We start from the raw sequence: 12402 nt of genomic DNA on the forward strand, positions 1-12402 counted from the left end.
TCTAATTCAAATCAGAAATATTTACAAATAAATGTACTAATAAATGTAAGGAACAACATTAAACTGATCTGACAGAGAACACCTTTATACACTCTTACATTTTGAGATCTTATGAAATATCTTCCTCTATTATGTCTAAAAGAAATTCTGCATTAATTTAAGCTTTCTGGTTATTAAGAGCAGCTCCACTGTTACTTTAACAACCTTTATACTTTAGAAAAGTTGGTGCCATAGACCAAACACTCACTTTTCTTGGACTGTCAGTCTTCCCCTGCACTTTTGCCAAAGTCTTCATTTTGCCTTTTCCTCTTGAATCCTCGTCTCACGTGTTTATATCTCATCAAATACAGGTTTTATTTTGAAAAGGATTCCAGAAAAACATCTGCATGATCCCGTCTAAAAGCCAGCAAACAGAAAATAATTCCCTTCCTCCGTCAGTTCTTTCTTTCTCCTTTGGTTTGCAGAAGACAATGAGCCGAACGCAGACGCCTCTGGTCGATGTCTGGTGATCAATCAACCCCGGCAGGTCCGGTCCCGTCCCACAGAGCTTTGTTCAGTCTGTGAACAACACAATCTTGGGAATAAACATGTAGGGCCTTGCAAAAGTATTCACAAACCAGAATTTTTCAGTTTTCTTTTTTTTTTTTTTTTGTCATTTTGAAACAACAAACTTTGGTATATTTTATTGAGACGGGGGAGGGGAGGTTACCATTGACCAACTCAAAGTGATGCATAGCTGTGAAGTGGAAGGATAGCAGGCACGGTTTGGGTTTTATTTTTAGAAATGAAAGCTACATCAATGCTTAGCAGAAACATTTCTCCATATCTATTTGGAGTATGACCCCGACCAGCTCTGCACTTCGAGAGACGACGATGTTTTTGCCAAACAGCTCAGATTCAGTCAGATTGGATGGAAAACATCTGCAAACATCAATTTTTCAAGTCTTGCCACAGATTCTCCTTTGGATTTAAGTTTGGACTTTGAGCCGTTTTACCACATAAATATACTTTGATCTAAACTTCCAACCCAAAGAGCTTTTCTTTCTCTCTGCCCTCTCTTGAATACAGTCTGCACACAGCAACAAAACCAGCTAATTAAAAAGAAAATGCTGTTCAAGTTTTATAGTCACCTGTTGACAAACCTGTGATTTTTTTAGGAACAATGACAAACATCAAATGATTATTTTAAAAAAGGAAAACAGCACCAAACTACAACTAAACATATTAAATAAAATTACTGGACAAAATGTAATATTACTTATTCCTGTATTAAATCCCAGGGAGATACTGCATTAGAAGAAAAATTCAGAAAATATATTATAACTAGAAGATTTTGTGTAATTTTTGTATTTATAAAAAACTTAATCTTTACATTTTTTGTCACCTCAGCTCTACCAGATTATGCACACATTGCATGTGGCATTTAGAGCAGAGTTTAATTTTAGTTTATCTTATAAAAACACTTTTTCACCACATGTTTGCCAGGACTTTTTATCTCTTTCATTATTTCTTTCATAAAGGCTCAATTTGTAGATTTCAGGACTAGAAAATGTTCTTTTAGGTGATTCTCCCTGGATTTATACGACTTACAAAAGAATTGTGCACAAATGAACTGTTCGACAATCTTAGCGCTTGAGTCGGATGTAGAATTAATATAACATTAACCACATAAACAATAAGGCAAACTTGGCTTTTTAATGGGTAATAAAATGTCTTCAAACATAATAAATGCAGAGAATTTTTATCAGAACTGATCATGTTTTTTTATTCAGTAACAAAGAAGCTAATTCACATTATTGGGATCTTATTTTCAGGACCAAAGTCTTATAAGAGAGTAATTTAGCTCTGAAATGCTAAATGCTGATTTCCTGCTCACACCTGATTGGATTTCACTGTCTTATCAATTAATTACATTCCGCTTCATAAGCAGCTTACACTTCTTTTATTACAGCACATTTCAGTTACTGTAATTACCTGATTGTTGGGAGACTGCATAATTCTTCCAATTTTGGACAAGTAAAGGATAACATTATTATTATCATCAGTATGAAAAGAAAGTTACTAGACGACATGTAAGATTTTATTTCTCACAAGCTAGACTGTTATTCCTCATCATTTATTGTGTCACTCCTATTCCCCTTTGTAGGTTGAATTGTATTTAAATTAATCTGAAAATGAAAACGAGACAAGAGAAAAACACAAAGAATGTGCAAAGATCCAAGTTTCCAGCCTGAAAGCATTAAGGAAGCAAAAATGAAATTGGTCTGAGAGGCAAGTAATCCTCTGTCCTGAAAGCTGTTTTAAAAGGGATGAGCTGAGCGCGGCAGATAAGTGAGCACTGTCTCCGCTTGGACTCGGTGAAGTCTTCTCCTTCCAGCTTTCCATCAAAGTTTGCAGATGGGTAATCTTCATCTGTTTGCAGAAACTGGAGGAAACTCTGACGGCCGCTCTGGAGCAACTCTGGGAGAAATCAGAAGTTATTTAGAGGAAATGGCAGAGGAGTGAGCCTGGACCACAACGACTCCCAGCTGAGCCGCTGCCCTCCATTGGTGAGTGTACAGACTTTACCAATATTCAAACTGCGGCGTTATTTTCTTTCTCTAAATCATGTAAAAACACGTTAACACACATAGGGCTGTTGTAAATGAATATGTTACAACAGTACAACAATATGGAGTATTCTAGAGAATATTTTTACGATTAATCGAGGTATCGTCTCTCTCTCTCTCTCTCTCTCTCTCTCTCTCTCTCTCCCTGCCACTCCGAAACCGTGACGACGCGGTTCCGACCGCATAAAACCTGACGTACTCCGACCATCGCGCCGCAAGATTCAACAATCCTCATTTGTCTCCAAACCCTCACAAAGCACCGCACAATTCACCACCATGCTGCTGGCACTTCACAACAACTCGTAGGCGGAAGTAAGAGCGCTGCCCTCCACAAATAATGATCCGGATGCGCTACCTAATAAAACATAATTTAATGAAACTTCAAGGCAGATAAATTTTCCTCGAGGAATGTTAATAATAATCGAGGTACTCGAATCATTCGGAATCGTTTCAGCCCTAAACACACTACCATCATCAAAACATATATTTATGACAGTTTATTCATAAATCAATAAAGAGTCTAATATTTTTATATTGATATTCATCACAGTATGCGTGAAGCATGCTCTGCAATATGTGTTTGAAAAGCCTCAAAAGAAAGTTTTGATTTGGTTTAATAACATTTTGATGTCAGGACCTAGCTCGGCAGCTCCACGTTTCCTCATTTAACCCTCCTGAGTTCAGCGGCGTATTTTTACTGCTGATCCACTTACCCCAGTAAAAGCACACTGATCTGATGGCGTTACATCTGTGACTTACAGCAACGTACCAGTCATAATCCCCGACTCTTCCTGCTCCTTCCCAGCCTGTCAACAAGAAAACTATTGACTGTTTTCCAATCAAGCAGATCTAAAATCTGATCCAGAGTGTATGGAAACACAACATCAATATTTGATGTGGCCTCTGTCTAGAACTTTTCCACATTTTGTCACATTATAACCACCAACTTCAAGGCATTTTGTTGGAGATTAAGATGTTTGACAACTAGATTTTTGCAAAGTAGGAGGAAACAGCCGCCAGTCTTTTAGGGTTTGTTTGCCTCTCGCAGCTTCACACATGACTGGACATTTTGCAAAGTCGTCTTTACAAAGTAGCTGAAAACTCAATCAGATTGGATGGAGACGGTCTGTGAACATTATTGTCCATTCTAACCTATGAGTATGATTTGATCTGAACCATTTCATCGCAGCTCTATCTGTATGTTTGTAGTGTTTGTAGTGTGGCCCTCTGGCCCATGAGTTGGGATACTTGAAAAACATTTGACAAATTTAAAGTATTCAAATTCATAGTGAAGTTACAATAACTCTACTTTTTTACAAAGCTACAATTAAAGGATCACCAGAAATAATTTAAACATTATTAAAGCCTAAGGAGAAAATTTATAAGTTATGGTGGGAATTTGTTTTGTGGTGCAGCTGCATGCTGCTTCTGCTCATTTGATTCTGGTTCTGGTTCTGGGGATGAAGAGCAGACCAGAACCAGAAGACCTGAGTGGTTTGGAAGGTTGATACAACAAAAAATCTTTCATGTATTTTGGTGCTAAACCATTCACTGATTTATAAGTATTTTAAATTCTCTGACCTACATGTTCACTAAAGTTCTTACGGGCTCCAGGTCTTCTTGCTGATTTGACAATCTTTTTTTATTTATTTTTTTTTTTTTGCTTATTTGTGACCAAACAAGTTGGAAAGTGAGTCCCTTTCCAGTGGTTCTGTTGGACGATGGCCGCAGCAGCAGAGGACCCCCACCTGGGCGCAGGTCTGGATGACGACGACGACGACCCACCAGGACTGGACTCAGACTCTGACAGCGTCCTGTCCGATGACTCTGTGCTCCCTGACAGCTCGGTGGAGGCGGCGAACAGCAGCGCAGCCAACACCGTCTACGAGGCGTGCGTCCGCAACGACTCGGCCGCTCTGCAGAAGGTTCTGGAGAGAGGAGTCACCAGGGAGGAGGTGATGGAGCTGGACGTTAACGGATGGGTGAGAGTCTAATTTGTGATGACGCTTCAGCTTCTTGAAATCCAGTGCAGCTGCTGATGTTTGATCTCACCGACAGAACGGCCTCATGGTGGCTTGCTGCAAGGGTTTCCTTGACATTGTGCATGGGCTTCACACCTGCCCCTTCATAGACATAAATCATCAGGATAACGAAGGCAACACGGCACTGATGATTGCATCTCAAGGAGGTGAGTCCAATAAGATACAGCAGCTACCCCCGAAAAATGCTGCGGATAAATGACTGAGCAGGGAACGGAGTGATTATCTGGTCTTTCTCTCCTCTTCTTGCAGGTCATATATTCACGGTGATGTATCTCCTGAACTACTACCCAGGTGTTGACACTGAAATAAGGGACTGCAGAGGATTCACAGCCCTCATCAAAGCTGCCATGACCGGCCGCTGTGACGTCGTAGCTGCCCTCGTTATGGCCGGTGCGTAAGGATTAAAGAAAAGATACAATTTCTGTTTACAAGGATGGGTTGTTTAAGGAGGGTTATGTCCAAAATCAATGTTTCTTTTAGCTTTAAATCATGGTTTAATGTTATTCCCTCATCAAAAATATACCTGGAGTGCCAGCCATTTGCCCAAAGCTCCTCTTCGGAGCCGATTTCCCACTCAGCTCCTCCAGGCTAGCGGCAGCAGCAGCAACTAGCAAACACCTGAGAGTCTGTTGAACTCATCATAAGAACTACTTCTCAGTCCAACGCTCCTGAGAACAGTAGTTATCGGCATCATGGAGAAGCATTGTAGTGATAATGAAGGGAAGGTGGAGTTTGTGAAAGAGCAGGAGCTTCTTAAAGAGACAGAGGCCAATTTCAAGGCATCAAACTGAAAGGTCCATTTCTTTTAACGAATGTTTGATATACGCAGTATTATTATAACAACTGCAGATAACAGAGTTACTTGATTGTGCTATAAAATGGTAATATATGCCTAGAAAATGCATAATGCCACGACATGAAAAAGATTTTGTCTCTTCCCTCATGGCTTTATATTTCGCTCCAAAGATGCCAGTATTTCTAATGTTCGTTTTAAAGTTGGTTTTTCAAACAATTCCTGGTTTTCTGAACGTCTTTGAGGTTTCTTTAAAGTTTTTATTTCGAGTTATGTCTTTTCTTTATCAGGCACAGTAACTGAATAGAGTAAAAAAAAAAAAGCAGACAAATTTAAAAGAAAAACTTCTGATTTTGAGAAACTTAAGAGAAATAATGATCCAGAAAAGGACCATTACATTATGGAACGAATTAAAAGGATATTCTGGATGTCTAAACCATTTGGACCTTCATGTGTAATGAAGGGAATTAAACAGAAAAAGCAGGGACGGTGTTGGATAAAAAGATTCCTCAGCTCCACAGAAGCGCCTCAGTGCGGCTGGTGACAGCAGCCATGTTTCATCAGCGCCTATTTAAAGCCGACTGACTCGGCTCCTGAGTTAATGACTCGGTGACGCGTGGCTGCTTTAAGGGATCACTCTGAGGGCATTATCACATGTCTACTGTAATCTCCTGACTGGTCCTCCTGCCAGGCTGTAGATTAGGTACTTACTTCTTTTTAGCTCACGTGTTTTTCAAACTCGCTGCTGTGACTGACCAGATTTCTGGTAAACATTGCTTTGAACGGCGATGAACAAAATCACAGTGCAGCTAATGGACTTTATGCTACTTCCAACACTAACTAAACTCCCAACCAATGAATTTTGACTAAGGAAGTCAGCTGAATGTCTAGTCAAGTCAATATTATTTTGTCTAGGACATTTCAGCAGGACGGCTGTTCAAAGTGCTTCACGTCATGCAGACCAAAACCAGAAGATACATTAAAGATACAACAGCAGATCTTTAATGTATTTTGGTGTTAGGTCATTCAGTGATTTATAAACTTACAGAAATATTTTTAAAGTCTATTTTTTGAGCTACAGTGAAAGGGCTTTAAAACTGGGGTGATGAGCTCTATTTTCCTGGTTCTAGTGAGCAGCAGCGTTCTGGATTAGCTGCAGCTGTCTGGTTGATTTTTTTACGCAGACCTGAGAAGTCACTAAAGACTAAAGAGCCAGCTTTTCTTCCTCCCTCTCCTCCTCCTCCTCATGTCTTTCTTTCTTTCCAGGGGCTGACGTAAACGCGGTGGACTCCTTCCGGGGACGGTGCGCTCGTGACTGGACCCTGAAAACAGGTCGCTATGAGACCTTCCACCGTCTCCGCCGCCTCACCGTGCGGCCGAGAGCCGAGCAGTTCTGTGAGAGCTACGTCCCGGAGTGGCCCGACCTCGTGGGCAGAGTGACCAGGGCGACGTCTCAGAAGACGTCTGCAGAGAAGATCACACTGCGAATCAAAAGCACATTTGGATTCAGCTTTCCTCGTGACCCCCAGGAGAACGGGGTCATGGACCACATGGTGCGCATGACCACCAGCGTCCACAGTCCGCTCGTCGTGACCGCGTGCCACCCGCTGCTGCCCACCAGCCCACCCGAGGTGGGGAAGAGACGGCTCGCAGTGCCGGAGCTGGTGAAGAAACATCCGCAGAAGGATCTGGGAGAAAGCTCGGTGTGCCACAGCAACGGCTCGGTGTCGTACGTCTCCCCCTGCATCCACTCTGCAGAGACAGTGGCCGCAGTGTGCTGCCCTGACACCGAGCGCAGAGGCAGCATCCTGTCGGTGGCCTCCAACAAGGTGGCCACCGCCTTCATCCCCCGAAGCATGGCGAGACGCAACAGCGTGTTCCCGTCTGGGTGCATCCCTCAGATCAACGTGAACAAGCCTTCTGACCCAACGCCAAAGAAAGAGAAGAAGAAGAAGAAAGACAAGGGCTACCTGGAGCCGCCTAAGTGGAAATACAAGGAGCACAAGGACGAGAAGAAGAAGGAGAAGAAGAACGCCGAGAAAGACAAGGAAGGAAAAGGGAACAGAAAGGATAAAGAGAGCAAGAAGGCAAAAGATTAATGGTGGAAACAAATAACTCCAAGGCACCCTCCTCTGGATAATGACAATAATTCATGATTCACGCAAAAGCATGCCTGAATTTGATCTTCTAGACCATTTAAAGCTGCTAAAAGCGTTCTAGTGAATGTTTTATTTTATTTGCCTTGGAGTTTGGGGACGTTCAACTTCATGCCCATCTGAGGAAAAACATCTAAAATCAGCCCTGAGGCCCAGGAAGCGTTTCTTCCACACAGACATCAGTTTAGAAATGTTTTGGCAAGATTTTGCTTCACCTGAAGCTCTAAAAGTCACAAAAATACCTTAAATGTACAAAATATTTATATTTAATTTTAAACGGTGTAGCTATATTTGAACATTTTTGGTACCGGTAAAAACTCCAGAGACGCTTTTTCATAAGATGCAGCACATAAAACCCATGTTGAATCATTTATTGACAGATATAGTGCCTACATCATCACCCATTTAATAAAACCAGTAAGTCACAGATCAGGTGTTTGTCTACATTTGTTGCCATGTGGAAGCTAAATTATTGCAGCGTATTATACACTAGGTGGCTCTGACTGCCTGCAGGATCACTCTGCTCTTTGGAGTCCTCCAAACCTCCTGAGACAGATTTCAGCTTACAACATCGTGCTGCTGCTCTGTTCGCTCCTGTCAACCAGTTTTCTTTGCTCGTCAGCAATTTGGATATTTTGGGGGGAAATGCAGAAACTTGTCCTCATGCTGCTGGAACAGAGAGACCACCTGGACTACTGTTGAGCTCAAGTTATTAAAAATAAACATTTCCCAGAATCATCTCCAGCTGCTGCCACCAGGGTTAACGTAAGACGGCGCTGCGCCGCATCGAAACGTTTACAGAAACCCTTCCAGGAAGTCGCAAGGCCTCTTATTATTCAGGCTAAAAGCTGTTCAGATGGTCTTCCTCCTCTGCTGTGTAACTAGAAGATTTAACTTTCTGAATTTGGCTTGAATATATAATAAATGCCACTATTTATACTCCTGACTTATGTTTTGAAGTATTTTTATTTCACCAAAATGTTTCTTCTGACTGAACATTAACAGTTAAAATCCCAAATAAAATCTGATGGAAAACCTGTGAAGGGAGCTAAAGATTAGGGTGATGGAGAGGAGACCTTCCGGCCTCATCAGCAAAGATAAATCGTCAAAATAAAAATAGAAAACGCTAGTTGGCAATTAAAAGGACTTTGAGAGCAAAGATGATCCCACTATTCATTTGGAGGAGTATAAATAATTTTCCACTTTCCATTTTTGTCAAAATGTAAATAAAAATATTTGCTTTAAACCGATTGTCCGTGTACATCCATCTATTCCCACTTGTCTGTGCAGTCACAGAGGACAGCTGGTTTCCATGTCCAGATGGTCAAAAGGCAGAAAACCCAGAACAGACTTTATGTTTTTTTCACTCTGCTTGTTTTCTGATGCAATCTCTTTCAATAAATGTGGGTGAAATGTCTTTGTTTTGCTCATATGTAGCTTTTAAAGTGACTCCAGTGACCCAAAAGTGAGAAAAGTGTCAAGAAAAGAAGAAGAAAATGCAGAATCCACTCCGGTGGAAGTTAGGACATGCAAATTAGAAAAGCAAAGGTAAAACAAAGGTTTTATTTGACATGTTTTAAATTAAGGTATCAGATTAGTACAAAAATGATGCATTTACATGCAGATGGACACACTTCATCAGGCATAAAGCAGGACATTTAATGTTCCTCACACACATCCATCTTGGAAAATGGAATGTCAATGCTGGTTCTGTGATTCTTAGTGATTATGTCCTATAAACAATGGATCAAAACCTAAAAAGAACTAAACAATTAATCAGTTACGTTTTGACTGCAAACACTGTAGCTACCAAAAACAGGAAAACATTTTTAACTTCACCATAAAGTTCAGAAAAAGCTTCATAAAATGAAGATTTAGCATTAATGACAGAATTATTTTTTCCAATAATGTCATCAATCAAAGTAGGTCACATGCAAAAAAAAAAACAAATGTCTGAGTACGATAAACAATCCGTTACATATGTAGTTTACATGTGGCAGGACACAACACACAAAATAAAACAAAATATACTCGTATATGTATTGATATTTGGACAGTTAGATAAGAACAAAGCTGAATGGTGATTGCTGATCAGAGTATTTATGTTTTGGTGGAACCTGGATTATTCCCACAGGTTGCAGCTGTAATCCTAAAACTGCTTGTGCAAACCCCTTCAGCTGCAACCTGCAAAAACCCAGACGGAAAGAACAAATCCAGACGTTTACCACTTTTTTTTTTAATATTTAATGGCAAAAATGTTTTCAAACATTCCTGACTTGACGTTTTGATGCTGGTGAACGTTTTTGGTGATGCTCAAGTCGAAACTGAAATAATGCTTACAATGATATAGATCAACACAACAACACCTGCCTTTAAATAAACGTCCTAAATTAAATGAACAAACAAGAAGAGAATAATCCGACACAAGCTTTAAAGAAAAAGTCTCGGGGGGGTTTACACACCGATGCCGATTCGCTCGAGTTGCAACATCCAATTAAACTCTTAGAGAAGCTTAGTGCCTTCACTGTTTTCAGCCTCAAAATGAAATTAAATGCTGGTAAAATGGGGGAATGTTTTTTTTTTAAATTACTTCATAAACTATTAAAAGGGCAGAGATGGTGACTGTGCTGCATTCTTCACATTTCTTCTTCTTTCAAATCTCTGGTCAACTACTGGGGGCTTTGAATTTGGCTCAATTTAAAGAAGTTTTTATAAGTCCTGTGCTACTAGGTATAAATTTCAGTATTGCTAAAACTGCGGAGACAGAGAAGTCTTTCTGTGTGGGCGTTATCGGAGATGACGACGCATTCTCTCACTGAGCCTCCCACATGCTTGTGCTTTCCCTTTGCTCTGGTCTCATCCCAAAACAGCATTCCTAATTACTCCCTAAAGTTGTGCCTGTCGAAAGAAAAAAAGAAAAAATAAAACAAAATCCAAATGTACTGAATATAAGCAGCATATCGTGCAGCAGCTCGTCAGCTTTACTCACCCTCTTCTCCGTCGGTCAACACCAGCGCCTGGAGGATGTCGGAAAGGGAGACGATTCCCTTCACCACTTCGTTCTCATCGACGACCACGAGTCTGTGAACCTGGAGGAGACAGAGGACCGCCACCCAAATGAGCCTCAGTTCTGCCGAGTGCAATAATTCAATGCTACCACAGGACAAGAGAATGAACAGAGAGAACGAAGAACCAACATGTGAAATTAGCTGGAATAAACGTGCTGGGTACATTTCAGTCTCCTGCTGATTTACTGAAGTGATGACACACATTTAGAGGGATAAAAGTTGTGAGTTTTTATGCGCAAACTTCACAAAATTAATCCGAAGAAGCCAGAAAGATTTCCACCTCCTACTGAACATATTTGGTCTTCTACACATGGATACAATGTCATGTTACTTCCTTCTCCTACAAACTCAAACAAGAATGAGAGTGAATGCAAATTTAGAGCAAAATGAAAGCTAGTTAAATCTGCTACAGTTTTAGTTAGTAATTTGAATACCATGAAAGACTGACTGGATCTCTAGCGTCAGATAAAGATAATGGAAAACGTGAATTATTTTGTTACTCATCCGTCTTACTCAGTAACTGTGAGTCTTTACTAACTCCAGCTTGGTGTTGGTTTTCATATAAGACACTGTAGATGGAAAACATGAGAAAATATTTCAATAAGTGTCAACCTCAGCTGTCTAAAACTACCAGGTCGTATATTGTGACAGCTGATTTGCTCTGTTTCCTGCAGTACAATCTGAAGCTTCTAAGGCAGAAATAGATAAAAACTTAATTTTTCTCCTCGCCTGGAAAAACAAGAAATTAGTGACCATTTATTGAATTACTGTTGTGCTTTCTTTTTCTTGTTCAGGACGTGAAAAGCAGCTTTTCGTGTCCTCCACTCCTCACCTCGGCCTCCACCAGTCTGGTGATGATGGCTTCCAGGGTCTCGTGTCTGTTGCAGGTCAGGACTCCCTCAAAGTACTGCGAGCGATGCTTCAACGCCTTGGTCACAGTCACGTCCAGGTTGTTGTACGTCTTCTCTGCAGCCAGATTCTGTTAGAGGGGAAAACTCTCAGTGTATGATGTTTCACAGAGAAGGGCATTTTCACAGAAATATATCTAAGAGAAGCAAACAGCAGCGTGACTCTGAGGCTCACGCTCCGGCGCTGGAAACACAAACACCGCGCAGCAGCTTCTCTCGGTTGTTTTGAACGTCCCTCCAGGATCCGGCCCTGCTCTGCTGTTAAACTGGGGCAACTTCTGGGATGAAAAGTCAGCATGACTCTGAATGTGGTTTCTTAATCACCTCCATTGTGACCCAGAGAGGAAACCACCAGACAGCACTTGTTCACTCTGCATGCAGGGCTTTGCTTCACCCCTCAGTGACCCTCACTGATCCTGGTCACGCTCTGTCCTTAGCTTCTAAAGTGCCGTCGCCGCCCCGATACTGAGACGAGATATGAGGCTTGCATGTTCTTCAGATGATTCTGCCTTTAAGATCTGTAAGCAGGTCTTTCGTGTTATCTTCAGCAAATTGAAGGATTTATATAAATAATCAAATGTAATTAGGAGAAGAACACATTATTCTTAAAATCACAGCTGTGAGAAGTTGGAAGGCAACACAAAAACCCTTTTATGCTTCCTTCATTTAGGATGTTCATTATGTTTTTTTGCACAACATTTTTATTAGATAAGATTTTAGCCTGTTCAGTTCTGTCTATTTTCACAATGAGCTGTCCACTGGTCACTTTAAATCCAAATGAGCTGCTGCTTTCCACGCCCCCCCAATTCGACATTTACAGTCGCAC

The 12402-nt window shown here is 41.0% G+C and overlaps 1 protein-coding gene and 1 long non-coding RNA gene across 2 annotated transcripts; one reads left to right on the forward strand and one right to left on the reverse strand.

Moving 5' to 3' along the window:
* Positions 1-4241: 4241 nt before the first annotated feature.
* On the forward strand, positions 4242-9546 carry LOC106941047 (ankyrin repeat domain-containing protein 33B-like). The gene is made up of 4 exons (XM_015023974.1): positions 4242-4591; positions 4668-4797; positions 4901-5041; positions 6711-9546. The coding sequence occupies exons 1-4, from the start codon at positions 4331-4333 to the stop codon at positions 7541-7543; spliced, it is 1365 nt and encodes a 454-aa protein (XP_014879460.1). The 5' UTR covers positions 4242-4330; the 3' UTR covers positions 7544-9546.
* A 627-nt stretch (positions 9547-10173) lies between these two features.
* On the reverse strand, positions 10174-12307 carry LOC106941048 (uncharacterized). Its single transcript, XR_001423247.1, has 3 exons — positions 11501-12307; positions 10590-10689; positions 10174-10498 (listed from the first exon to the last, which is right to left on the reverse strand). It is a non-coding gene; the product is annotated as an uncharacterized LOC106941048 (long non-coding RNA).
* Positions 12308-12402: the final 95 nt, after the last annotated feature.

Source organism: Poecilia latipinna, unplaced genomic scaffold (genome assembly GCF_001443285.1).
Source record: "Poecilia latipinna isolate Pla-1442-1.1 unplaced genomic scaffold, P_latipinna-1.0 Scaffold3475, whole genome shotgun sequence".
Lineage (NCBI taxonomy): Eukaryota > Metazoa > Chordata > Actinopteri > Cyprinodontiformes > Poeciliidae > Poecilia > Poecilia latipinna.

Bases quoted from the DNA above. Each gene is read 5' to 3' on its own strand.
- LOC106941047 (XM_015023974.1), top strand. From the start codon at position 4,331: ATGGCCGCAGCAGCAGAGGACCCCCACCTGGGCGCAGGTCTGGATGAC. The intron at 4,798-4,900 runs GTGAGTCCAATA...CTCTTCTTGCAG, and splicing joins GATGATTGCATCTCAAGGAG to GTCATATATTCACGGTGATG. The intron at 5,042-6,710 runs GTGCGTAAGGAT...CTTTCTTTCCAG, and splicing joins AGCTGCCCTCGTTATGGCCG to GGGCTGACGTAAACGCGGTG.